Raw genomic sequence first — 27,765 nt, 5'->3', positions numbered from 1 at the left:
GGGAATGGGAGGGGAGGGAGAGGAGGGGAGGGGAGAGAGGTGAGGGAAAGGAAGGGGAGGCCAGGGGAGGGGAGGAGAGGGAAGGGGAAGAGAGGGCAGGGTAGGGCAGGGTGGGGTGGGGCAGGGCAGGACAAGGAAGGAAAGGGAAGGGAAGAGAAGGAAAAGAAGTGTTCTGTAGACCAGGTAGTCACATTTGTTACTTGATAAGAATGTGGTAGATGAGACAGCAGTTATGTCTTCCTGACTTCCAGCTAGATGGCTGGAGACCCTGACTAGGGTGCCACTAACTGCAGTGGATCTATAAAGAGGAGAAGAGAAAAGGTTGACAAGGAAGTAAGAGAAGAAAAGGAAATCAATTTCCTTCCTGCTCCCTTAGGCTTCTTGGCATAAATTTATGCTATCTTGAAACATCAAGAGTTCTATTCTTACATGCATTCATTCATTCACACAGTCATTTATGTGTAATTTGAAGGTCTTCAGAGCCTACTATTTTCCACACAGAAATGGAAGCCATTTACAATTTCATGCACTATGTGATCTTCATAGAAATATAAACATTTTTGTACACATAAACGTGAATATGATGGGCAACAGAAATGGATATGGAGTCACAAAGACCACAGTTCTCCACCTGCCTTAAGCGTTCGTTACCTATGAGGCAAACTTTAAACCTCAGTCTCCTCTTGAGAGACACTGTGTGAAGAATGATTGTGAGGAGCATAATGGTTTTTTGATGAAGGGTGCTATGTTGATCGCCATACAATGGAAATGAGTGCTCATTTCTACAAATTTGTTTCTCACATTTTAACATGAGTTGGACAGCATTTTATAAAGCATAGTACAATTTTGTGGGAGTAGAATAATGCTAAAGAAGCACCAGAAAATTTAATTTCCTATAAATCTGATACAACCCACAACTGAAGTCATGGGGCCGTGTGTTTTAAAGAGGAAGCACTGCATTTTCAGACAGACTACATTTGAACCTTTTGGGGAAGCTCTTGAGGTAGCCTGTCCTCAAGACATCTTGAGGCCTGAATCATGCAATAATGGGTATTTTTCTCTTCTGTAACTTCCTTGTTCTTTTTCCTTCACTCTTTTCTAAACACTTTCCAAAAGCAACTAGAGAAATATCATATATATCTGTAGATATTATAAAGTATAATGTGCAGGAGAAGTAACTGTATTATTAAATAGTATTGACTGCACACTTACTGCATGTTAAATGTAATAGAATGGGGAGGAATAACCATTCATACATGCACAGACACACAAAGACTTCACAAGCCATTAAGATTAGAGTGAATGCAAGAAAGTTTTAGGTAAAGGCCTCATGTCATTCATAAAATAATGCAAATGTTAAAATAAACAGACTAGGGATGAAGAATTCTCCAAACAATCAGCATCCTGTCTGTAGAGGTTTTGCATAGAATATGTCTTGGTTACTACCAAGTCAGCTCCAAAATGTTGAGCAAATTGCAACAGGCTTCATGCTTTCTCTATGATCAGCCAAGGGATTAGTATAACCATGAGACTCCGTAGTGGAAATTGGCAAGCCTGACCTGTGTGGACCACATCTGTAGTAAACCAAGCCCCCTCCCCAAGGAATAGTGACTCAACCCGTGTAAGTCCTCTGCCTTCAAATTCTGAGGCACACACAGCAGCCAAGCAAAAATGTGCGAAAAGGTTACTTATTAAAACTGAGAACAAGATAAACTCATAATTTTTAAAGCATGTGAAACACATGTTCCCCAGGTGAGACCTTTGCACTCCAAATGTCAGGCCAGAGTGAATTCTTAAAGCTGAGTTATAACGTTCAGAAAATAGAGTTTATAATGAAAATGTTGACAGGCCCTTGGAGCTACTGTAGTATAGAAAATTTAATATGTCACCTTGTTTTACAAGATTTTACTGGCATAGAGGAAAATTAAAACATTTAACATCTTTCACTTTGCCAAATTGCTTCCCTCCTCCAAACTGTGGTGCCATTTGTAGTGCTATTTCATTTATAAACACCCTTGTTATTGTCACTGGGCCTCAACTCTATGCTCACATTTTCTTTCTGAGGCACTAAAATGCTTAGTGGGACAACATTATCTTGCAATCTTATTCATATTTCCTGAAGGCATGTTAAGTCATAAGGGTTCTAGTGGAAAAAAGTCTGAAATGATTTACATAACTACACAGTCAACATAAATAATGTTTATCATTAAAGTACGTTCTAGGAAAAACCCTTCAAAAAGCCTTTTAGAAAGAGAAAAATATGTATTAAAGATATTTACACAAATTCAGAGGGAAAATAAGGCTTAGAAAAAACAGATTTTCTGAAAATTATAAATATAGGCATTCTGGCAAAATAATAGGAGTTCTTATATTTTTAAAGCCAAGTAGACAGCATGTATAAAATGGGGGTAATTTTCTGAGTCAGTTATAAATAATCAAGATTTACATGAAAACATAGCTATTAACCCAAATCATTATTAATATAAATCTTTCAACCCCAGTAAAGTATTTCTATCTTTAATGACCATTTATTTTCACACCATGTTAAGGGCCAGCCCAACTAAGTGGCCAACTTGAAAGTCCTATGCTTTTCTGCAAGAAGAGAGTCCCAGGGCCTGCTTGTCCAGAGAAAGCTCTCCAAAACCTTTTCACCTCCTTTTTAGTTAAATGAAAATTAAAGTGGTTTGATTCAATGTCATTAAAGAATAAAGCTGAAACTGTGAATATCATCTGAATACTTTCTAGCATAGTCATTACTTTACTAATCCTGATTACTTGAGGCAGTTATAGGTCCCAAGAGTTGCTAAGAGCTTTAGTGATCCCATGCTTGTCCGGAGTCTGTATGGACAGGGAAGGACCAGCCTCTGGGTGGGGAAGGCAGGACACCTACAGAGAAGCAGGAAATGGACTTGTGTCCCCACGTACGAAATGAGTGGCTTTCCCTGGGGATTCTCTAATCCCATTTGTTGCCAGAGGTTTCGATACTGTCTTAATTCTTCTCCCTGTTTTATAAAGCTTCGTTAACTGAGCTTGGTTATCATTATTTGTCAGGTGTTCTGCTAAGTGATACCCAGCTATTATCATAGAAGTCTTTTAAGAACGATGCTGTCTTGTTTCCTCATTTAAAAGGTAAGGACATATGCTAAAAGCACTAACAACAACGGATTGAAAAATCCTGTCTGTCTGACTTGGAGGGCCAGGCTCCCAATCACCATGTTACGCTATAGAGCAAACCAAATTTTAAAAGTTTGCCTGCCTAGCAAAGCTAAGATGCTCAGACACATGTCACAAGAGCTGTTATCGGGGTGCCCCTGATCACTGAAGCAGTTGTGTGCATAGAGTATTTAAAGGACACATGATAGTATGTCCCATATATTACAAAGAAGCACAGGTTACTGTGAGAAAAACCTTTAACTAACCAGCCTAAGAAAGACTCACGAAGAGGAGTATAAGGACTGAATATGAAAATTAAAAGAGTATAATGTATAAGAAAGTAAGACAGACATATGAGGTGTTCAAAGGCAATGTGCATGCTTAGTAGACTGCTTTAAAAACTTGAAGAAATATGAATTTGGTTATTTCAAAACGAGGCCACATGTACAATCAGGGGCCAAACACAGGAGGGTGTTTAGGCTATCAGAAGGATTTCCCCCTCTTCGATGGTTGGTTGGCAGGTTTCAGTGCCACCCTGAAAGTGTACACAGACTGGGAATTTCAGTGTAGACCTAAGGGGAGTTTCACTCTCAAGTCTGTTCTTGGAGTGGCACTACCAGACTTTCTTTCACTGGAAGCAAAGAGAACATCACAGTACAGAAGAACCACAGAACACTGAGGAGACACCAGCTCTTTGGTTACCATGTATCAGATTTTCCCTGGCAAAACCTTTTGACTACTCAATAACCATATCAAGTAATCACTGTACCTTTTGCAATTATACTAAACTTGAATGAAATTTGCAAGTATAGAGAAGCCAGCTAGCTGTTTTTATTTAGGTAATAGCCACAAAATGTGTTATGACTTAGGATACTTAGAGTCAGGAAAACAAAATTTTCCTAAGTCTATAGTATCTATTATAATGTCATACCCTTTGACCTAGTGGCTACAATGCTTCGGAGAGAAGTTCTCTAGTATATGCACAACAAAAATTCATGAAGGATGAAAAACAATTAAGGCAATTTTATCAAAAGTAAAGAATAAGAAACAAAATATCAATATATGAATGGTAAGTTATAAAATTCTGTGTAAGGACTTAAAAATCAGAGCATTGGGGCGGGGGAGATGGCTCAGTGGAATAAGCACTTCCCTGGCAAGTGTAAGGGCCTGAGTTCAGTCTCCAGTTCCACCAAAAACAAAAACAAAAAGTAAAAATAAAAATAAAAATAAAAATTGGAGCATGATCTGGAAGAATTATCTGAAAGATGTCCAAGACATTAACTGAAGAAAAAATTGTGAGGTAATTTAATAGGCTATTCACATACTCTGTTCTATGGGGTTTGTTTGTTTGTTTGTTTGTTTTGTATGTAGGGAAGGGTCTACAGGGTGCTCAGGGTCTCACCACAAGATAAAACTCATAGTGATTCTTCTGTTTACAGCCTCCTAAGAGCCGGGATTACAGGCGCGCACCACCATCCCCAGTCTCAGTTGCCATGTCAGCGCACACCAGGGGCAGAGCCAGCATGGCAGACCCAGGGACCCGGCCCCTGTACCTGCTTTCAGGCTCTTTATTCCACTGAGCTATTTGGCTGGCCCTCTGCTTTTTGTTAAAAACAAACCATAAGACAGAAAATAGATTAGAGTTTTCCAGAGCATGAAGGAAGAAAGGAAGAGAATGATAGAAATGCCCTGGAATCAGATCATGGTGATGGCCACCCAACTTCATGAATATTCTGATGACTGAGTTACACTTGCAAAGGCTGAATTTTAAGGTAGATGAAATATTTCTCAATGAAAACAAATGAATGAATCCTGAAATATGAAGTGTACGTGTAGAAGGTGGTCCACGCATCAGCAATTATATTTCCCCAAATTAGGTCCTCCCTGGGTTGGGACTCTGGAATAACCTTTGAGAAATAGTCACAGTGTTAGTTCATAAAATAACAAAGAGATATGGGGACCTAAAAGATAGCTCTGCAATCACTGCCTGGATCAAAGAAATACTAATTATTTTTATGTCATGTTCTAGCCTTTAGAGATGAATTCCCTTGCAAAAAGGGCCACAAAACCCTAATCCAATAAAATCAACCTGCACTCAAATTTAATGTTGAAGCTATATAAGCTTTATTAATCTTTAACGTACTTTCTTAAATAGGCTTCTGGTTGGTGAAATGTGCAGGTGAAATCTTAGTAAGTGAATCTGCTGCACAGCCCTTTTTAGGGTAAGGCCCGAGGGTTACAATAAAACTGATTTTTTCATGAAAAGCAGTTTTTAAAAATATGTATAAAAAAACAACAATGGCATGGGCAATAAAGCAAAAGGTAGATTTTATGTCTGAGGTGTTCATCACCAGATTGAAAATATAGAGGCTTGGACAGCGAGAGCTATCTGTATGGAAAGGTGAGTAGGGTGTGTTTTCCCTTGCTTTGCATTTCTGCCTAAATGTCTTTGGATGAGCTGGGTGAGGATGTGAATAGTTGGAACTCATTTAGCAAGCACAGAGGCAAATGCACAGCTGATGAAATGCAGACGCAGTGCCGCACTCCCAGCCCACACATACTCATACTGTGGAGCTACGTCAGTACAGCGGCTCTCTAACTCCTGCCCACTGAGCTTTGAGGGAGTCAGGCTTCTCCGAGAAACTGAATCTTGGTGTTTAACTGCATTCCACGGGCAAGCCCCACAGAGCTCCAACAGGATGAGGTAGAGCAGGTGCCTGCATGGCTGAAGAGGTAAGCCCAGTTAAAGACCCGTGGTGAGCTTTGTGTGTAGAGGAGCAGCTCTGATGCTATGCGAGGTTTTCAAACCAGACTTTTAGTAGAAAATGCTCAGACCTCTGACACTAAGGCCTTTTCTTTTAATAGGAATGTTCCAAGAACTTTTGGCTTGCAATAGCACTAGGAATTGCACACACGTGCATGTGTGTGTATCTGTCTATGTATTTGTGGATGTGTGCTCCCAGTACATCATAAAATAAGAATCTGACTCTTTCTGAGCTATTCTAAATCTCACCTGAATGAAATAATAAACATTTAATAATGATAGGATAAATGAACGGTCAATTAATTTGCTTATTATAGATGAAAGAGTTATAAATTATACAAATAAAATTAGACTATAAAAAATAACAATTTATTAAAGGAGCCTGAGTAACGGTGTTTACTATTTGTATGCAGTTCTTTTACTTATATGTGTTGCTGATCATTATAAGAAAAAATTTTTAGACTATTTCCACATTATTTTCCATTATTTCCTCTAATTTACTAGTTTCTAGATCATTCTTTAGATCTGAGGTTCTCCTTAGTTTGTAGAAAACTTTGTATGTAATTTGAGCACCTTAATTTCAAAGTTTCTCCATAATATTAAACTTAAATAGTAAATTTTACTACAGACATAAAAAGTATAATAGGAAAAATCAGTAACAGAGATAGGCTCATAAAAGTAAAACTGCTTTATTAAATTTACTGTCTGCCATGATATCATCAGAGATTTCCAGTTTTGTTATCTAACCTCTCTATTCAAGGGTGGGGCCTGCACTCCCCCAAAATGTGGCAGCGTGTATGTCGCTTTCGGCCCTTCTGCTGGAGAGCTGTTCATAAAAGAATTCTCTGACTTACTTCCATAAGAATGGTTACAAGACCTTTATGTAATAAATGCCCTGCCCATGCCTACACGGGTGTTGATAAAGGGTGGTGAGAACCAGAGAGCCCAAAAGCAATGCAAATAAGCACGCGTGCTGATCTCAGCTGGTACCACCACTTCACACCATGCTCCTCTATTGTTTCTCCACAACTATCCATTTCCTTCACCAGACAGCAAAAAACACACTTCTCCCTCCAAGTCATTAAATCTCAATTTCCAAAGTTCCAGTTGCCGTATAAGACTTTATTTAAATATAATTTGCTGTGCCTTCCTTTATTAATCTCTCTTGTATTATCAGAGTGTCAGCCATGATCTTGTGATGGGAGAGGAGATGTTACTTTTTCTTTCCTACCTTACTATTACATGTAAATCTTTTTTATAATCACCTTTATCAAGAAAATTAAGTTTTGGCCTGCCAGAAATCCTTCTAGAATTTGAAAGTGTTACTATGACCAAGTTACTTTGCATACTATCCCTAATGTTCATTGAAGTACCAGTTAAAAAATAACAAATCTCAGTACACACTTTAAGAGATGAATAAATGAACAGCACCCTTAAGATACTGATTAAATTTAGAATGACTAATTAGCTGTTTCCATTGTCACATGGATTAGAATCCACAAGAAAGAAAAGAAGATGAAAGGTTGGAAGATTTTTTTTAAGTTATTTTGTTGATGTTTCCCCTATTTGAAAAAAAAAAGTCCTCTATTATATTTTAATAGTTCTCTATTATAATTTTTATAATGTAGAAGATTTCGTTCCACTCTGAATATTTTTCAGGAATATATTTTTATTCTAATTTTATTGCAGACCTAATTGATTTAGGAAGGATGCAGCTATAACCTTACTCTGAAACTGCAATTATGTAAGTGTGAGGGGGTGTTGGTGAGGTGGCATTGGAGCGATATTGGTGATTAGCTTAGTTGTATTTGGTAACAAAATTAAAGAAAATAGGATTACCACACGCACAACAATTACTTATAACATCACATTTCTTCCTAATGTGATTTTCCTTTTCATGTTTTAACCACAAACCCGTGAGAATATTTAGCTAAATAGCGATAATTAAGCCATTACAGAATCAGAACTACTTATTTCTTTGTTCCTCATTGGAAAATAAACAATATTTCTAAGCATGTAAAATGGAAAGCTTTGCTCTGTAAGTGAACCTTTCTAAAATAGAATTTTCCATGTATTCAAGAGCCCTGGGATACATTTTCCAAACTGCTTCACTGGATGAACTTGACCTTCCAGGCAAGATTCTTATATTTGCTCCTGTAGAGAGAAGGCATATGAGCATTTTTCTTGCTGTTTCCTTTATATAACATTTGAGCGACCTGAGGCAATGTAGTTTATTCTTCTTTCCCTTCAGACAAGCTCCTTTTTTCTGTTTCCTTTTAAGTAACAATGTAAAGGTCAGGTTATCATTCCACAAAATGCTTCTTTCTACCTTTTCTCACCATAATGTGCGTTCCTTAATTATTACATAACTCATTCAAATGGAGGCATTCTGGAAGGGAATTCAATGAAACAGCTCCTCAAGTAACTAATTTAAAAAAAAAAACACACACAGGGGAATTTTAATTACAATGCCTGTGTTATTTAAAAGCAGAGTGAGACAATTTGCATCTGGAAACATCTATTGTAATGGGAAGAAAAAAATATGCTTCTGAATAAAGTAACAACTCAAGTAAATGCAATTTGGTTGTCCTTTTATTCTCCTGATTTTCAAAAAGCAGGAAAAAGAAAAAACATTGAAAATTTGGTCTGAATCATAAAATCACCTAACAAGGTAAAAGACAGATTGTGTTCCTAGATTATGTAGAAGCTTATTTTAAAAAGTATACATCTAGTCTTTAGGAGTTATTGTGTATCATTATTGACTGTACAGCTTTACTACCAAAATTTTTCATCTCAGGACATCTACATCACAGTATTTCCCTTATAGAATTGGTACATTTAAAGGACTAATATGTACTACAATCAATTATTGTTTCCTTTATTAACATTTTAGAGATTTAATTAAGAAAAAGAGGTGACTGAGTGACCAATGAATGGAAAAGTTATTCCGTGGATAACCCTAGACCTAGGGTGAGAAGGAAAGTGAGAAGAGAATATTGCACACTCAGAACTGGAGAGTCAGAGTTCCAGTCTCCGCCCTTAGAGAGGCAGTTACTTTCTTTTACTCTCTTCATTAGCAGCTTGTCTCTATCTTTCACTTGCTTTTTTGAGTAGCATAAGCCAATTCATATAGTTGTATTTTCCATAGAGTGATAAAAAGCAATTCAATAGTTTCAATACTGAGACATAAATGTTCAAAAATTAACAAAAGACAACTACATCTGGAAAAATCCACTGCAACTCTAGTGGTCTATAAAATAGCCTGAGTTGAAGTTTCACTTTAGTTGAGAAAGGACGTCTCAGCCAAGCTCCAAGAGTGCAAGTAAAAGCAGAATTGCACGTTCCAGCCGTCCTCCTCAGAGCCTGTCTGGGAAGTGCATGCACAAGTATCTGTATAGGTTAGGGGATGTGTGCATGGGTGGACATGTGGTCACAGCTGGACCAGGGTAAGTGGAATAAGGTGGGTCTTTCATGATCAGAGAAGCTTTGGTGCAGCTTGTGTTCTTTTACATTGATGTAACATTTTTTTTTCCTTCAAGAATGGGAACAGCCATGCTAAACCCCCCCACTAGACTGACTAACTACCCCTAAACCCATTTTGGTGACTGTGACAATTGAAAGGGCTTAAGGGCATTAGAAGGGTACCTCTTTTTGTTTTGTTTTCTTTTTCTTTCTTTCTATTTTTTTTTTTTTTTTTTTTTTTTTTTTTTTTTTGTATTTTAGGACATGGTCTAAAGGGTTTCACTGCATAGATCATACTTGTAGTGATCCTCCTGTTTATAGCCTCCCAAGTGGTGGGATTACAGGCTTGCACCACCATGCTCATTCTCCATTGCCTTCTCAGCCTGCCAACAGGGCAGGGCTCACAAGGCAGCCCAGGAATCCAACTGCTGACGCCTGCATTTATCTAAGTAGGCACTTTTAAACTGCTGAGTTATTTGGCCAGCCCTATTCTCTTTGTTAGAAGTGATGGCAGGGCTTGCTTCTTATGGAATTGCTGGTCTGACCAATACCAATTTTGTTAGCTGCAGTGACATAATTGCAGATCAACTGGTCAAGAATACATCTATAGAACAGAAGAAATTTAGGACTGCTTGACAAAAACTGTATGGATTCAATTTTTTGAAAACCAAATTTAGGTATGCTAGTTTGCATTTATAGATTACAAAGATCCTGACCCAAGATTACAATATTCATGGCTCACAAATTGTAACTCATGTGGCTTTTGAACACAAAATGCTTTGTACAATCACATGGGAAGGTTGAAAGTTACCATGTCCAAACAATAATTGTAGTAACACAAACACCCATTATTAAATCTATTTAAATTGCTTTCACCATTAAACACAGATATGCTCAGCACTTTAGTTCTACATCCTAAATATCATTTAAATATCACCACAGCCTTCAGAAGGGCATTTAGGTTAATATTTTATTCTGTTGAAGATAAGAAAATTGGAAATTTCCAATAGCTGGTAGCATCTATAGTAAGGGAAATATGCTCACCCAGAGCCCGTTCATCACAGTTGTAGGGATTATAGAAGGATGTGGAAGTAGCACATATCTTTTCTTTTACAGTCATATGATTATTCTACCAGAGCCTATTTAGCAATTTCAAAGTCCTTAAAAATTAATTTGTAGGAAATTCAGATACAAAAAATTATTCTAGCTCAGTCCATTAAGAGTATCTTTATATATGCACAAATGCAGGGCAGTTTAACTAATCAAGAAAGTGCAGAACAGTTAAAGCAGAGGAGAGAGAAGAAAAGAAGGAAAGAATGAAATGGATAGAAAGCTCTACATATAGTATAAAGCCCCTGTCTTCATTGGCAAGATAAATGCCTACTACTGAACATGGCATATACTTCATTAGGTAGAGATCAGAGAGGGGGTAATACTGTAGTCTTCTGAGTTAGATAGAAATATTATAGGCAGTCAGACAGAGCTAGACCCTCAAAGGACCCAATATGGAAAACATGATACCTTGCAATTGTGGGAGAGACAGACACAACCACTGTGGGCCGGATCTCAAGACAAAAGACTGAACAAATGTAGCCATATGCCTCACTAGGGATGGGCTACATTTGGTATTGATATTCTAAATAGGTCTCTATCACCTTGTGGAAGCCAGGAAGAGTCACTAATCTAATCCCTACAGAAAGAGCCCATGTTCTATATCCATGTCTGTGTGCTATGGATTCACTTCCCCATTTGATCTCAATTTAGTCCATTTCACCTGAGTAATTAATCTTATCAGATGACTATAGCTTCACCCACCACATATGTGATTTACCATTTTTCCACCTTACACCCACCTCACCTATGATTTTGCTTTATAAAAATCCCTAGAAAAGGCATATTCCTTGGCAACCCATTCAAATCCTCTTCTTCCCTCTCTTGGAAAGAAGAGGATAATATTCCTCCAAATATATTCTGTTCTTAACCTTCGTTGCTCCTAAAATTTGTTTTTCTGGTTTGCAGAAAACGAACTCATGACAATATCTTTCAGGTTGCAGCTACTTTCTCTTAGTTCAGTGAGAAGAAAGATTTATACTAATAGTGTTTAGACAAGATATCATGTCCGCATTTTGTACTCTGAATAACTACAATGAAGACAACAAAATGCAATGTAATAATTAATATAACTGTCCTACTAATGTGTTTTGAAACTGTCTCATTGCTATTTCTTTCTCAATAAAATTAATAAAAAAAATCTTTCAGGTTGGGAGTTTCATTCCCCTACATCAGTAGGAACAGCTTTAGAGAAAGCCACTTCTGCCTTTTTACTCCCCCTTAGTCTCATACTTACACGGAAGTACACTTGACAGAGAAATAACAAAATTTTAGATTTGAGCTAATTGCATAAACATGAAATCCTCACGCTCTGGTGAGTGTTGGTTAAGTTACTTTTCAAATGGAGAATTTGATAGTCTGGCCATTGTTTATTATTTGAACTCAAAATCACCAGGGATCCCACAGTCAGTAAGCTGTTACATTGTGACTTTGAACACGATATTGGATGGCAGCCTTCTGTTGATCTTTCCTACTTCTTTCCTCTCCAGCCAAGTGTGTACTCAGCTTGCAAAGAGCACTTGAGAGGTTCCTGGATAACAGGATGAATGGTGCATGACAAGACCGTTGCACGAAACTTTCTAACCGATTTCATTTGGCACACTTTGTTTTATCAAAAGACAGTTTAAAAAGGCAAAAAATGCAAAGGGGGAACTATATTTAATGGGCTTTCCACTACACCTGAGGGTACAGAAGAGATTTTTTTTCCCACCAAAGCAAAACCTACTGGTACCTTTTAGTGGTGACTGTTTTATTGACTGCTAATGCTTTAAAAATGAGATTAAATCAGGTCCTTGGTCTTTATTACAAAGAAGATATACGCCCCTAGTGAATTCTAGTGGTTTGGCAATCTTAACCTCAGCAGACATAACATTGATGTATTCTGTGTTGCCAAACAGCATGGTGAGTGTTTAAAATGCTACGAGCAGCCTTATTGCCTTGAAATGATACCATCTAATATTAGATTGCTACTCAATGACTGAATCTGCGAGCCTATCCTTGTACAGAATACTAAAGTCAGAGCCACTTTATTTTAATATCTCACAGGGAAAGAATCACTCTTCATTTCACCATTGAAAGGAAACATGTAAAAGGGAAGCTAGATTGCAAGAAAGCCGAAACTGGCAAATCTGGTTGTTTTCACTAGTAGGGCCTTCGTTGCTGCCTTTTGGAATAGGACGTCACAAGGCCATCTTGACCCCTTCAAGCCCACAGAGCATCTCTGGTACTAAAGAAAACTGATGGGTGGGGTTCTTAGGGTCCAGAAATTCACAAGTGAGTTCATCGCCTTTCACTTGGAGCATCTTGGGACTCAGCTTTTACCTACTCCCTCATGCTTTTTGTTTGTTCCTCTTAATCAATCATAATTATCATTAACTTTCATTTCTCACTATGCATTATGCTTATCAATCAAATTTCAGACATACATCACTCACAGGTTCCACGTGGCTTAAACCTTGGTTTCTGTGATCAGGGTGTCACCTCCCTATTTCCTCAGGCTGTCCTTGCTAAAGCAGCCAGGGTTACCTCTACCTAACACCCTAATTTCACCTGGTACTGAAGGGCTTCCCAGGACAAGGGACTTTGAAATACTAAACCTAGGTCAGCTAGGATGAATCAGAATGAATGTCTACTCCTCGTGTAGGTGAAGGAAGCTCCAGGACATGTTTGGTGAGCTCACTGTGGTTTTTCTGGTATAGAAAAGTCACAACAAGGATACAAAGACCAGCTGGCCTATGAACAACAGCAATTAGTTTTCATGGTAGTAGAGGTTGGAGGTCTGATAGATCAGAGTACCAGTGTAACTTCTTTCTGGTGGGTGTCCTCTTACGCACTGTAGATTCTCAGGTCTTATATGTTCTCATAAGACCAAAAAAAAAAAAAAAAAAAAAAAAGCAATAGAATTTTCTCAGTTTCTCTTTACAAGGTCCCTAATGAGCCTCATACCCTAATTATCATTAAAGGCCTCAGCTCTTGTAATTATTACATCAGAAGTTCAGACTTCAGCATAGGGATTTTGAGAGGGGAAAATAGTCTGTAAGACAGTCTCATGCGGAGAAGGAGCCATTCAAAAGCAGTATGAGGCTGGCTTTGGGAACTGATGGCATTTTTATGAGACCTTTCTTTCTATCATTACTGATAAAACCGTCTCCTTCAGATTTCGATGTAATCTAACCATCACTAGAAGTGAAGAGGTGTGGGAGCTGCGGCTCCCATTGTTTCAGCAATGTGATGGCTTCAATTGGGTTCAGGTTGGATCCATTTGCCTTATTTAATGTTCCACATCAAAATTTTAATATTACTTACTCTAGGTTTTAGTCAATTCGTTATAGAAACAAATAAGGGCAAGATTCAGATTCCACTCCCTGCACTTATAACAGATTAGGAGCCATAAGAAATAATATTATCTGCCTTCTGACCAGATTATTGGAGCAGAAATACCAGTACCGTGGATTCCAGAAAATTTAGCACTGTTGTGTCAGAGTCTACCTATCATCAGTGTTTGCAGTAAAGAATAAAAATAAAAAATCATCGTATCTTTCAGCTGTTGAGTCAATCTGTTACCAAGCACTGAGATATTTAAAAGGACGAGTACAAAATTTTACTGTTCACTTGAGAGCAACATGTTGTAGGTCATGCCATTATAGTTAAAATAAAATGAACAGCTCTATGGGGAAAAAATCATAAAGGTTCAAAATCAGTGAAGCTGTAAAAAAGTAATATTTTATTAAGAATTAAAAAGTTATTAATTTTCATTTAATTAAAAGTTCTCCCATACATACAATAAGGAATTAACTTGAACAAGCTTCTTTAAAAATATCTATTAATGCTATTTTGATCATTGAGATTTTCTTCCTGTTCCCCAAACTGATTTAAGGAGAAAAGTCAATCAAGATCATGAAAATAAATTTTAAAAGTCTTTCTTTTCTTTAAAAAAACATACATTGCTGGTAGGAAAGTAAATGAATACAGCAAACATGGAACACAGTAGAAAGATACCTCTAAAATTAAAATTAGATTAGCTGTAGCAATTCCATACTGGATATATGTATCCAAAAAAAGTAAAATCAGTATGGCATAGAAATATCTATATTCTCATGTTCATTGCCTCATTATTCACAAGGTCCTAGTTACAAAATCAAACTAGGAGGCAAACTAAGCCTTAGAAAAGAAGGAATTCCTGTCATCTCTGAGAACATGGATGAATCTGGAGAATGTTACACTAAGTGAAGCAAGTCAGGCACAGAAATACAAATACTGCATGAATTCACTTTAGGTGGAGACTAAGAAATCAAGTTCATGGAAGAAAGAATAGAATGGTAGTCATCAGAAGCAGTCACCAAAGGAGTACTGGACTGGAGACTGGGGAGCTATTTGACAAAGGATCCATCATTTTAGTTAGACAAGAGGCATGTATTTTGGAAAAACATCACACAGCATTGTGACAATGGTAAACAAATATGAGAATATGAGTGTTTCAACATCACTAGAAGAGCAATTTTTAGAATTTTCATCAAAAAATTAAGGATGTAAGGTTATGGATATGCTAATCAGCTTGATAGAATCGTTCTACTATATATGTACATCAAAACATCACACAATAGCACATAAAATGTATTTTTCAATTCAAAAATTAAAATGTACATTGTTTCCATAAAGATTATTTTCTTATCCCCATAAAGGAACAAGAAGTGGTGAGGAGGAGGAGGAGGAGGAGGAGGAGAAAAGGAAGGAAAGCAGGTGGTGGTGGAGAACGAGGAAGAGCGCAGACCCTCATACCTGCTACCGTGACTTTTGCTGTCCGGCTGATGATGGACCCAGACTCTCCCAAAGATGCCTCACACTGGTAAGCTCCCTCATCTGGCTTGTGGTGTCTGGAATGCTGTATGTTTTGTATCAACAGGGACCCATTTGGAAGCTGCTGCTTCCTTTCGTCCATCCCCAAGGCTAGGTGGATGCCATCTTTCTTCCACTTGATTACTGGCACTCCCCGGTCTGACTCTGCAGAGCAGTTCAGAAGGACGTTTCCTCCCCGCATTGTGACCGCATCAGAGGGTTCTGACAGGAAGCGCAGGGATGCAAAAGCTTTAATTTGGAAACCTGAAAGAGGAGAACGAAAGGAAATATGTTATGCACTCATGGAAGCCTCAGAGGGAAATTCTCTGTCTTTTCTTTATAAAACTTTTTCAAAAAGGTTAGAATGTTTAGAAAATTGTCCAGGAATAAACATAAAAACACAGATATTGTGTTAGAAGTATCTGTTTGAGTTACCCATAATTGGTGAAAAAACTGTCACCAAAATAATACTATGGAAAATTAAGAAATCACAAATTATAAATATATCATATATCATATATCTGACATATGAATAACTTAGAAATAATGAAAATTTTCTAAACCATCTCAGGTATGTTAATGAAGCAATATTGAGTAACATGCTAGCTAAAATTTAAGGGATTCTTTTAAAATTTTCATTCTTTCTATGGCACCATGAATTAAAAATTTATTCAGACCTAGTGCTTTATAAAGAGTAAATATCAACAACATGGGTGAAGTTATTTAGAGCAAAGCTCAGATGGGTTTTTAAAATAAGTAAATCCTATCTGCACGAGTATGTCAATAAAGCCACTACTTAAAATCCCTGAAATGTTTTAATTTCCATCTAAATGTTTCTCATGGGCTTGTATATCTGAAAGAATATTATAGTTGTATTGTTTTTTGTTCTCATAAACATAAATGAATATAAGCAATCAACAGGAAGAATAAAAAGTCATTCAAGAATCTCAAAGGATGGAAAAACATAATTAAAGCATGCACTTTTAAAATCTGGCAATTTGTCAGCCTTTGCCAGAACACTTGATTGTTAAAGACCTTGAAAAGGTCCCTGGAAGTCACTGGGCTGAACCTTGGACCTAAGGTGTATACTAACTAAATCAAATTCAAATCCTTTCACTTTCATTTCCTACAAACTCCGAGGCTAAAGATTCTATAATGTCCCCCTAGAATCCTGTTTTCAATATTTAATCATTCTTAGAGTCTAACTGAATTTCCATACCACTGCTTAATTCCATTTTCTTCTAAAGTACCTTGGATAAAAATGTATGGGCCGTGAACATTTTCTTGTACTGTTCCTTTTTTTCTTTTGAAGCAGCATTTCATTTCATTAAAAGTACACCCAAATTACGTTTTGGCTTTCATTTTTCTCAGGATAAAGACCTCAGTTTCATTAGCATCCTAATTTCTCTGTATCTTTAAATTCAATACCCAGTTAGGGAACATCTGGTAGTAACATATGTGGAGGGCCTCACTAACTGATCCCTGCTCTAAGCTCAGGAGCGTGGGTTGGGCTGTCCATACCTCTCCCATCTCTCCAAGCTCGCAATCACTTCACAAGAGACACACTAAGGGTGAGCAATCAGAAAGAAGCTCTAATGTCAAGATACTTCCCTAGAATAATGCCTGCAATTTCTATGCAAGTAGCATTAATAGGGTGCGAATAAATTCAGAAGTCAAGATCAGGCAACTATATTAAAAAACATTTATTGCTTTTGTGTTCTTCCTTGGGCCTATACTTGAAAAATAATCTCATATTGAACATTTTATTTATGTCACAGAATATACAATACATTCAATGCAACTGTTTATGAGAGCATGTTAATGAACATATGTGGCTATTATCACAAAGAAATAATCTATTTACTCTGAAATAGGGAGATTATGACCATTTTCAGTGTTGTGAATATATAGTTTAGAAAAATTAAATACAGATTAACTTTTCCTAAAACAATTACCCTTGCAGTTCACTGGTAATTTGAGGGTTTTTTTTTTATGGTACTCATTGTAATTTTATTTTAAATAGATGCTACTGGAATCAAAGTACTACTTGGCTAACAGTAAATTGTATTACACATTTTAAAATATCCCTTTTAAAAATTTTAGCCCATGTTAGACACAAGCTGCCTGATTCTCTTGTGAAGTAATTGACACATTAAATTTAGGAGACGTTCTACTAGGACATTAATTACAACAAGTTGAGTTTGGAGAAGTAATTTCTCCTTTTATTGTATGCTACTAATTCTTAGAGATTTCTGTCTGCAAAGTTCAGCATATCTTAACATGAAATCATTTTATCAAATTATTTCACCCAAGAATCAATTGGAAATCAACTACACTGAGTTAAGAAAGAGAGGAAGATGAAATGGAAAGATGATAATAATGAGGAAGATGAAGAAGAAGTAGAGCTAACTTTGTAGTCTGTAGATCAAATAGTTATGCTTGGAACTGGGACACTCAGAGTTCTGTAAAATTACACATTTCCTGGGAACTTGAAAGAGGCCATTGTAAAACCACAGAAAATATATTTGAGATTCAATATCAAACTGCCTACTTTACAATGCTGCCCAGGATGTTACATTATAAAAAATGGTGAGGCCTTCATCTAGGAGAAAGCATAATGGAGAAGTTTCTTGATTTGTTTTGCTTTTATTTATAAATGCACCTAGTGGTAATTTTCTTGACTCTTGAAATACATCTTTCAACCTTGCTTCATAAATGAAATGATCCTCCTAGCTCTGATATAGGATGAATGACTTAATATAATGATATTTTGAGATAAATATATTTGAAAGAACAAAAATTGTATCTATGAAGAAACTTGCGTAATTGACACTGAGCCAGATTTCGCTTTAAAGATGACTGAATCACTAGGCCTCTCTTTTCCCAAGTGTTTTTGTTTTGTTTTGTTTTTTGTTTTTGTTTTTGTTTGTGTTTGTGTTTTCATGTATTTGGTACAAGGTCTACAGGCTCTACAGGGTCTCACTACATAAATCAGGCTAATAGTGATTCGCTTGTTTTCAGCCTCCCAAGCGCTGGGATTACAGGCAAACGTCACCACACTGAGTCTTAATGGCCTTCTCAGTGTGTCCTGGAAGGCAGGGCCAGCACAGCACTCTGGTGACTGAACCCTGGCCGCTGTGCTCTGCCTCAGCAGGCGCTTTCATCTGCTGAACTATCTGGCTGGCCCTCCAAGTGTTTGTTGGGGAAATTTTCTCTTTGGCTAGAGTAAAAATATAAAAACATATATACACTTAACTAATGGTTGGCCTTCCTAATCCATATTGTTTTGAGAAAAAGTGATGCATTCCTAGAAGTTCATTGGTGGATTTTCTCCTCTTCTTCATTCCCTACTTCCTGCTTTACTTCTTCCCTGTTTCTTCCCCATAATTCTTTTTATTTTGTGAAGATGTACTGAGCAAACATAACAAAACCCTCCATGTTTTCTTAAAGGGGAGTATAAAAGGTCTATTTATGAGGGATTCAGAGAAAGAGAAATATCACTATTTTCATTTTATCAGATACAAATAAGCAGCAGAAACAATACTGCAGAAGATATCTCAAGATTATACCAAGTATTATGTTAGCTGTTCTCTTATCACTAAAACTAACAAGTCAGAGGACCAGTTATTTTGGCTGTTCAGCCCATAGTTGGCTTGTTATAGGGCAGGAAGGGCATGCTTGAGGGCCCTGTGTGGAGCAAAGCTGCTCACAGTATGGACACCCGGAAGTTGAGCTTGAGGAGGGGTGCTGGGAAGGAGGCCAAGCCTTGCAGGCTATGCCCTCAGTGATCCACTTCTTCCAAAGAGGCACCACCTTCTAGCAGAGCCCTTGGCTGCAGATTCTGCAGTGGTTTATCTCGGGGATGAATACAAGGCCTCATGATGCAACCACCTTGCAATAGCTTCACCTCTAAAAATCTAAAGTATCTGGGGAACACCCCAGACCTACATTATAACAAATATAGACACAAAAGAGATCGTTAAGGTATTTTAGAAACACTTCCTGGTGATCAAGTAAGGAAGACGTTTCTGCAAGTTCAAGTCCCTTTGTGCTTGCTGTTCTTATCATTTTCTTGTTCATTTCAAAGCCCACTCAGTCACAGGGGCAGTCTAACCTAGAATGGGGATTTCAAGGTGTGACATTTTATCTACAATATCAAACATTGTTGAGAGTGAAGAATAATTCCCCATGGAGTCAGAAATCCTTTTCTGAGACCAAATGTAAAAGCTTCTGGTTAAAGCAATAAAAGCTAAAAATGAAATTTATGAAAAGTAGCATGGAAGTGAAAGATGCTCCTGGAAGATTTTGAGATTAGAAAATGTCATACAAATCCCCATAGAACTTGACAGGAATAATTTTATCTTTTTTAAATTATACCAACTTTCACTTTGGGAAGCTTGGAGTTCCTGACAATGACTGTAAAACCCAGTAAGCCGTGCCACCATCCTCTTTTCTTAGTAATGTATGCCACCACATCTGCTTCTTTTTTGTGTGTGTTAAGACAAATAACAAGATCTCTATTGAAAGAAACTTAAATGATTCTGTGCATGATGGAATCTACTTTTACATCATCAAACATCAATATGTGTACCATTGTAACTCTTGTCTTTAGGCCTGACAAAAATATTATAATATTTGCGAGGCAATGCAATGGAGCAAGTTGATTTTAAAAGAAAACAAAACAAAGTGATAAATTAACAGAACTTCTAACCATACATGAATTCCACTGAGTTTGGAATATGAGATTATATTCTGAAACAGTACATCTCAAAGCATCTGTACATCCCTAGGTTAGCAACAGCACCACCACCTGGAAACTGAGTCAGCAATGCACACTCCCGGGCCTTGCCTTCTACCTGCCCAATCAGCAATGCATGGAGAAAAGCCAAGAATCTAAACATTAAGATGCCTTCTGGGAATTCTTAGGTTAGTGAACCCAAGCTTGAAAACTCTTATCCAAAACATCTATTGTCTTGGACTAGAACATGGGACTTCCTGCATTCCTTGTACTCTCTTGACAAAAGCATATATTACTTGAAAGAATTGCATAATTTGACTCAATAATTTTTCTAAGCAAGAAGATGAAGAAGTTATAGAACCAATCTAGCAAGTAACTATATAAACTCATTCAAAACCTACTTTTAATATTTGCTCTATGCTTTTTATTGAAAGACTAAAGAAAAATGGAGAAAAGGCAAAAAAAAAAAAAAAAAGAAGGCTATTGTTTACAATATCCAGTGTTTCCTTTATTATTAGGGCCCAAATGGCCCTATTCCATTAAGTGATATAAAACTTCAAACGTCAATTAGACTTAGAATGCTCTTTAAGTTATTCATAAAAAGAGTTACATAATTTTTCTTCTGAGCAGTTAAAACAGTGACAATCCTCTCAGGGTTTTTTTTTTTTTTTAAAGTGGCATTCTTTTATTTTTTATGTATTCAGTACAGGGTCTATAGGATCTCACTATGTAGATCTAACTCATAGTGATTCTCCTGTTTTCAGCCCCCAACAGCAGGGATTACAGGCACACACCACCAAACCCAGTCTTAATCACCATCTCAGTGCACTCCAGGGTTAGGGCTGGCACAGCACACCAGGAATTAAACTCTGGACACTGTACCCTGCCTAAGCAGGCACTTTAGTCTACTGAGCTATCTGGTTGGCCCTGTTAAAGTAGTATCCTTTATCATAGTCCTTTATAAATTTTAGGACTACAGGATAATTGTAGCCTTTCAGAACATGGGAATTCAGGAATTTACCTAGTTACCTGCCAGTTAGTAACAAAACGGGAAAAACCAGGCCAGGTGTGGTGGTGTACACTTACAGTCCCAGCAACCTAGGCTGGGACAGATGGATAGCAAGTGCTAGAAGCCTGGAAACAAGGGTATCCTAGAAACTTTAGAAAACCCTGTTTCAAAACAAAAGGGAAGAGAGTAGAAATGTAGTATAGTGAAAAGACCTTAGTTTCAACCCTCAATATCTTCAAAGGGTGAACAAGTAGAGAGTCAACTGCACTTACTCTTCTGTATGCTGAGAACATTCTTTTGGACTCCTTATTAATGTAAGACTTGACTTTAGCTAACCCAGCATAAAAATGTCTGAGCATCAATGAAGTCTTTAGGCTGATGTGATAGTTTCTTGAGTCAATCTGAGTAAGAAACTGAATTAAATTACCATAGTTCTAGATGTGGCTGAAGGGATTTACTGATGACAGGAGACCCACCCTGGGTGTGAGTGACACCAGCCAATAGGTTTCCTGCCTGAATGGAATTAAAGGAAGAAGAAAGGCTTGCTTCCATTTTCTTGCAAGGATCTCCACTCTCCAACTTCATCTTCGAACCCTTTCTCGTGGCTTCCAGTGCAGTCTGTTGCTGTCCAGCACTGCCCCTTCAGCGTTCCATCACATAGTCTTTGGCTTCTAATATGGATTTGTATGAACACTACACAGAGCTCGAGGCCTTTGACTGGATCTTTCTAGTCTCCTGCAGGCAAACAACCCTCCTGCACTCTTCCATACTCAACACTGCGGACAGCCATTGAGGAGCCACCTTGGAAGTGCTGTTATATTTATACATCTTGCATTAATCTATGAGTGCTGACTTTTACAGCCTGACACAAGAAGACACAAATTTTTAAAGTAACAAAGTGTTTACTTTTTGTTTTGTTTTATTCTGTTTTCCTTCAGGAAAATCCTGCAGAATTGTTCACTGAAGAATATTTTGAAAAGAACTTTAAGAATGGACATGAAGATGAACTAGTTCATCTAGCCAGTGACCTATTGATATATCAAACTCTGAATGCCCCTAACAGAATATGATATTCCCCAAAGAAATAGGTCACATGAAGAGGAATGATGGCTATGTTTATGCAAAAGATTCCTAAAACAACCCTGTTTTCACTATCCCATAAAATAAAGGTTTGTCCTCTACCCTTTCTATAAATTCTCTTACTATCAGTCCAGCTGGAGACAGGTTTGAAGTTCTGCTCCTGTCCTTCTTCATGCAATAAGTCTCTAACATTTTGCAAAAACCAGTGCTACAGAATTTACTTTTATGCACATCAGGCAGCAAGCCTTTTGATCAGTATTATAATGTTAATGCTTTAAATATATATTTTTATAAGCAACAATGTAAAAGTAAGATGCGAAGACTGTTGGAGCTGGTCATGGTGGAATACATTTGTCATTGTAGCCATCTTGGAGACTGAGGCGGGAGGACAGCCAGCTGGACACCAACCAGGGCAAGTTAGTAAGATCCTGTCTGAAACTTGAAAATAAAATAAAACAAACAAAAAGACTACCTCATCACTCTGTGGTTTTAATCCTCTATAACAGGATGAAAAATTGTGTTCATTACTAACAAATATAAATTAGAAACAAACTAAATTTTCTATACTATGAAGAAAATCTCAGCAGGTGCATTTTACTATGGGAATTTATTAAGGGTTATTAAAATGTAGAAAAAACAGGGATAAAAATAAAAAGTTTAAAGAAGCAGTCAAAATTCTTCCCTCATTAGAGTTACCAGATTTAGTCTTCAAAACATAAGGACATAAATTATATTTGAATTTCATATAAAAAACAAATGTCATAGAATAAACATGTTTTAGCCCCTTATACTAAATAAATATTGTATAGGATACACTTATACTAAAATATTCATGTTCAAGCAAAGCTTAATTTTTTCTGCTTTATCTTTTTGGGGATTGAACCTAAGGTCGCTTGCATACTAGGGCTCTACCACTGATCCTAAAGTGATAAAACTCAAATTTAACTGGCTGTACAAAATATTTTACTTTTCCAGGGTATCCTCCATCAAATAATCTCCAGAGGCACAGCAAAAATAAGCAAATAATATCTAAACACATATTATTAGCCACAGCTGTCACAGGAGCACGGAGAAAAGCAAACTCTTGGAAAGCTACCATGATTAGGTCAGGAAATGTGATTTCATTGTCAGGACTTTTGTTGACCCAGCGCAGCACCACCAAATATCCACGCAGAAAGGTTGCTTAACCTGATTTCCTTTTCACATGATGATTCTTCCTTTGCTCTTCTCTTTACAAGACAGGGGACCAATGCAGAAATATAAACTCAAGATGTGAAGATCAAGGAGCATCCATCCCAGCAGATAGTTCTTACAGAGCCCACACAGAGGCTCCACATCTGAGATTCATAGCACATGGCATCCTCAGCAAGGCAGATGTTTTGTGTAGATCCAAGGTTTGGATAGTGCAAAAGCGTGCCCCCGGCAACTGTCTGAGTGTCCTCTGGCTAAATCCAATGGCAAAGGAAATGATAAGGGCTAAGTTGGAGTAGGGGGAAATTACTTCACCCCCTTTCTGCTTTAAGAGCTAAATCTCTAAGCCACAGCTTGACTTGGCTGTGTGATACTGGGCAAATGGTAATGAGATTCTTCCTTTTTATTTTTTTTTTCATGTCAACAGGTAACACAGTCTGATATCTAAGTTATCATTTCCAAGGCCTCATGCCAAATTAATATTTAAAAGAGAAACTTTGATATGCTGCTTAATCTGCTCTGCATTTGATCCTTTCCCTCTCTGTTTGGTAAGATGTAACCTAGGCTTCTCCTCCTCTGTGTTAGCCCTCAGCCCTTCTCTAAGTAAGAGGAGAGGTGGCATCTGGCGAATGTGGAAATGTAAACCAGAAAACAGAGAGAGGTTCTTGAGAGTTCAATTCAAAAGTATGAGTCAATGGGCACAAAGGACGTGGGACACCTCCATCTGAGTGGCAGACAAATGGACCAACATGTGATATGTCAGTAACAGCAAAGGGACCAAGCATGTCCTGCTTAGTTTAGAACCTTATTTATGATCAAGTTACCCACATTTACTCTGCTGAAATGAGAAAATACAGCTATAAAACCAAATATACTAGTAATTATATTTTAGCATATCCAATGATTAACGCTGTTAATAAAAAGTATTACTTTTTTCCTTGGTAGGAATTTGCTTTATTAACCACAAAGTGGGGATCTTATTTTGCATGGAAATCTCAATCTTGTTATTGTGAAGATTGTTCTGTACGCATTTGAACTCAATTTGCTTACATCTGATTTGTACTATAAGCCACAGGGTCCACTCTTTCTTCAGGTGTAGTGGCACATTTTGTCACTAACCCTCTAAAATTCAAAATTCTGTGTTAAAGACCAATGAAAATAATTGCATTGGTACAATACCATTGGATCCTCCCCCTGCCCCACTCCCCGCCAGTCTCCCTGGGAATCCAGTTCAGGACCTTGTGCTTGCCAGGCAGGTGCTGTGCCACTAAACTATACCCCTGGCCCTTACGTAGTTTGAAACTGTTTTAACTATTGTAAGAAACATGTTATAAATCCAGGTGTGGTGGCACACATCTGTAATCCCAGCACTGGGAAGGCTGATGCAGGAGGATCATTGTGAGTTTGAGGCCAGCCTGGGCTACAGAATGAGCTCAAGTCCAACCTGAACTGCATAGTGAGATACTACCTCAAAAAAAGAAAAAGTTTTAAAAATAGTCTCATGCCATTCATTTATCCATCTCATCTTTATTGGTCATTTATTGAGAAAGATATTTTTCAAGGCTGGAGATAAAACAGTAAAACAAACAGCACAATAACCTCTATCTTTCCAGATCTTGTATTCTAGTAGGAGAAAACAGTCAACATAGAATTAACTGAGCAAATATATAAAATGACAGAAGAGTCCTGTAGTGGAAAATCAAGAGGGAAGGAAATAGAGAGTTGAAGTATATTGGTAAGAGTGTCAGTGAGGAGAGCTAAAATTTGAACAAAGATCTAAAAGTTGCAAAGAAAAATGTTTCAGGCTGCTTGGGGTGTCATGACAAAATACCACAGGTCCAGTGGCGTCAGAGGTAAATTTCCCATGGTTTTAGAACCTGGCAAGTCTAGGATCCAGGCGACAAGGCAGATTTCCTTCTGAGGCATTACTATTTTTCTTATTTTCTTTGGCAGCCCTATTTCATTACATATACTTACAATTCATTTTGGGTGAGAAGACAGAGAGCTCTGGGGTCTTGTTCTCTTCCTGTAAGAGCTCTGACCCCACCATGAGGACTCCATCTGTACGTATTTATCTCCCAAGGTCTGATCACCCAGAACCATTAGATTAGGTGTGTGAAGGCTTTATGTGAACCTTAGGGCATCCCAAAAGTCTATAACAGACTATATCCAGAAGACAGTACCAAAGCAAAGAATTCTGCAGGCTGAAGGGAATGAAACCTTGAGAGGCAAGTATGACTGGATTATCCAAGGAATAGCCATGAGAAAGACAGACAGACAGAGAAAGATAGGCAGATAGATAGGCAGGCAGGCAGGCACACAGAGATTGAGATTCCCTGGAACAAGTTCTGAGAGAAGAAGGAGCTTGGATAAGAATTTCCAAGCAAGTAAAATAACTTTGCTTTAGGTCTGACCACGACAGAAACCTACTGGAAAGTCTTTATTAAAGAATAGAAAGGTCCAACTAACATTCTAAGGCAGAGGTGTAGTAATTTTCAATACAGGCACAATTTGGCCCCAAAAGGGACACTTGGCAAGGTCTGGAGAGGTTCTTAGTTCTCACATCTGGGAGTAGTGTTGTTGGCATAAAATGGGATAGGCCAGAGATGCTATAACACACCTCTAATGCACAGAACAGACACTCCCAGAATTATTCAGATCAAAGCATTAATAGTAGTATCCGCACTGAGAAATCCTATTTCTTGAAAGGTCACTTTGATTACTGTATGAAGAACAGTGGTCGTTGGGAGGAGGGAAATTAGGAGAATTTCTATAGTCCAAGAATGAAAGAATGGATTTATACAAAAGTATTACAGTAGAAATGAGAAGGAATGGCCAGGTTCAGGATTTGTTTTAAAGGCAGAGTCAATAAGGAGAGAGAAAGTTCTGTAATTGACAACAAAAAGAAAAAAAACACCACCAATTCCAAAGGACAGTTCTCAGTACGGGGAACCAAGAGACTTGAGTTTTTGTCTGATCTGCTCTCACTAACCTTCTGAGGTGCGGTGCATTACTGGGAATCAATTTACTCATGAAGAAAACAGGGAGGTTGGACTAGCTAAATCTGATATCTCTGCTCTGGTATTATCAAGGCCTGTGAACTCACATCTATCACCTTTGCTACTTACGAAAAATTACCCTCAAATTTAGTAGGAAATGTATTACGTGAGGAGATTTGCTATAATCACCCTGTGATCGGTTTATCACAGACTGAAATGAGACCACAAAGAGATGCCTTTACTGAAAGTGCCAAGAGACCAACAAGCTACCTCATTAGCTATAAAATAGACAGTCTAATCTTTTCCTCTTGAAGATAAAGGACTACAGAGGTCACTGTGCTGACAAAGCACAGACTGCTTTATTATGATTCATGAGAAATGAAGTATTCATCGTGTGAAAACCCCTATGACAAACACGAAGGTTTAATGCCATAAAGGTCTGACAGGTCTAGTGAAAGCCATAAAAATTCAGCAAAGCCTGTGGTTGGCACTGTGGCATAAAGTTTGATGTGAGGACCCAGATTGTGAAAACATTTGTATTATAATCAGTCTAATAATTTTTAAAATGCAGGCTAAAAGTTTTCATTAAAGTGTTGTCCTTCATTTCATTATTTACTCCATTTTGACTTCGCAGAAAGGGGACAACTTCCTGCTTGGGCCATGCACGATGTCAAGAAGGAAAATGCGCCGTGGTAATAATAGCAATGTCACCTTTGGAAGTGAGAGCCAGTGGGCTTCACAGTGCTCGGGAGGTATAAACCCAAAGAACCCTCCAAAGAACTTGTGCCATTAGACAGTGATTTAGGTTCCATGGAGAGGACTTGGTGAGGAAGCCTGAGGCCCCTTTAGAGGAGCAGAACCTCCGGGGTCTTCCGAGCTGAGCACATGTCTGCAGTGCACACATGATTTATATAAACTGCAGGGATGAAAGTCCTTTCCACATGACCTCACCTGAAGGAAAATAGAAGATGAAGAAACACGTACATCCCTCACATAAAGGAGCTAACTACCTGCAGGAGTTAGAAATTGCAACCTGTAGGAGGGTGCTAACTAAAATATTTCCTAAAATCTAGTGCTTAGGACATCAAACAAAGCACTGTCCCCACCACACCATGTGCACATGCTAGCAGGCAGTGCTTCATAAAGGCATCCATCTGACTTTTGATGTGGTGTAATTTTGGATAGTACCTCAGTATTAGTTACAAATGCTAAGCCAAATAATAGACACTGATTATCATCAGGTTTCTAAATGGAAAATTTGGTTCCAGGCCAGGGCAGACATAGAAAGTTCACTGAATAGCAGTGATAGACCCAGTTTTTAGAAGTCATAGCCCTTTATTATATTGCTCTGTAGCTCTGATCTTTCGATTACACATCACAGAGAATATCCTTTTTAGAGTACTGTAATCAAAGTAAATCATAC

The 27,765-nt window shown here is 37.7% G+C and overlaps 1 protein-coding gene across 1 annotated transcript in view; it reads right to left on the bottom strand.

The window, feature by feature from the left end:
* Dcc (DCC netrin 1 receptor) overlaps positions 1-27,765 on the bottom strand; it is a 1,292,183-nt gene that overhangs the window by 849,590 nt on the left and 414,828 nt on the right. Inside the window, exon 2 of the mRNA XM_004623665.2 lies at positions 15,269-15,589. Within this exon, the coding sequence (XP_004623722.1) occupies positions 15,269-15,589 (321 nt within the window). The remainder of the gene's footprint in view (positions 1-15,268; positions 15,590-27,765) is intronic.

This window comes from Octodon degus, unplaced genomic scaffold (assembly GCF_000260255.1).
Source record: "Octodon degus isolate 3935 unplaced genomic scaffold, OctDeg1.0 scaffold00003, whole genome shotgun sequence".
Classification (NCBI taxonomy): domain Eukaryota; kingdom Metazoa; phylum Chordata; class Mammalia; order Rodentia; family Octodontidae; genus Octodon; species Octodon degus.
Note: the sequence above shows the minus strand (reverse complement) of the source record. Positions and strands in the feature narration are given on the sequence as shown.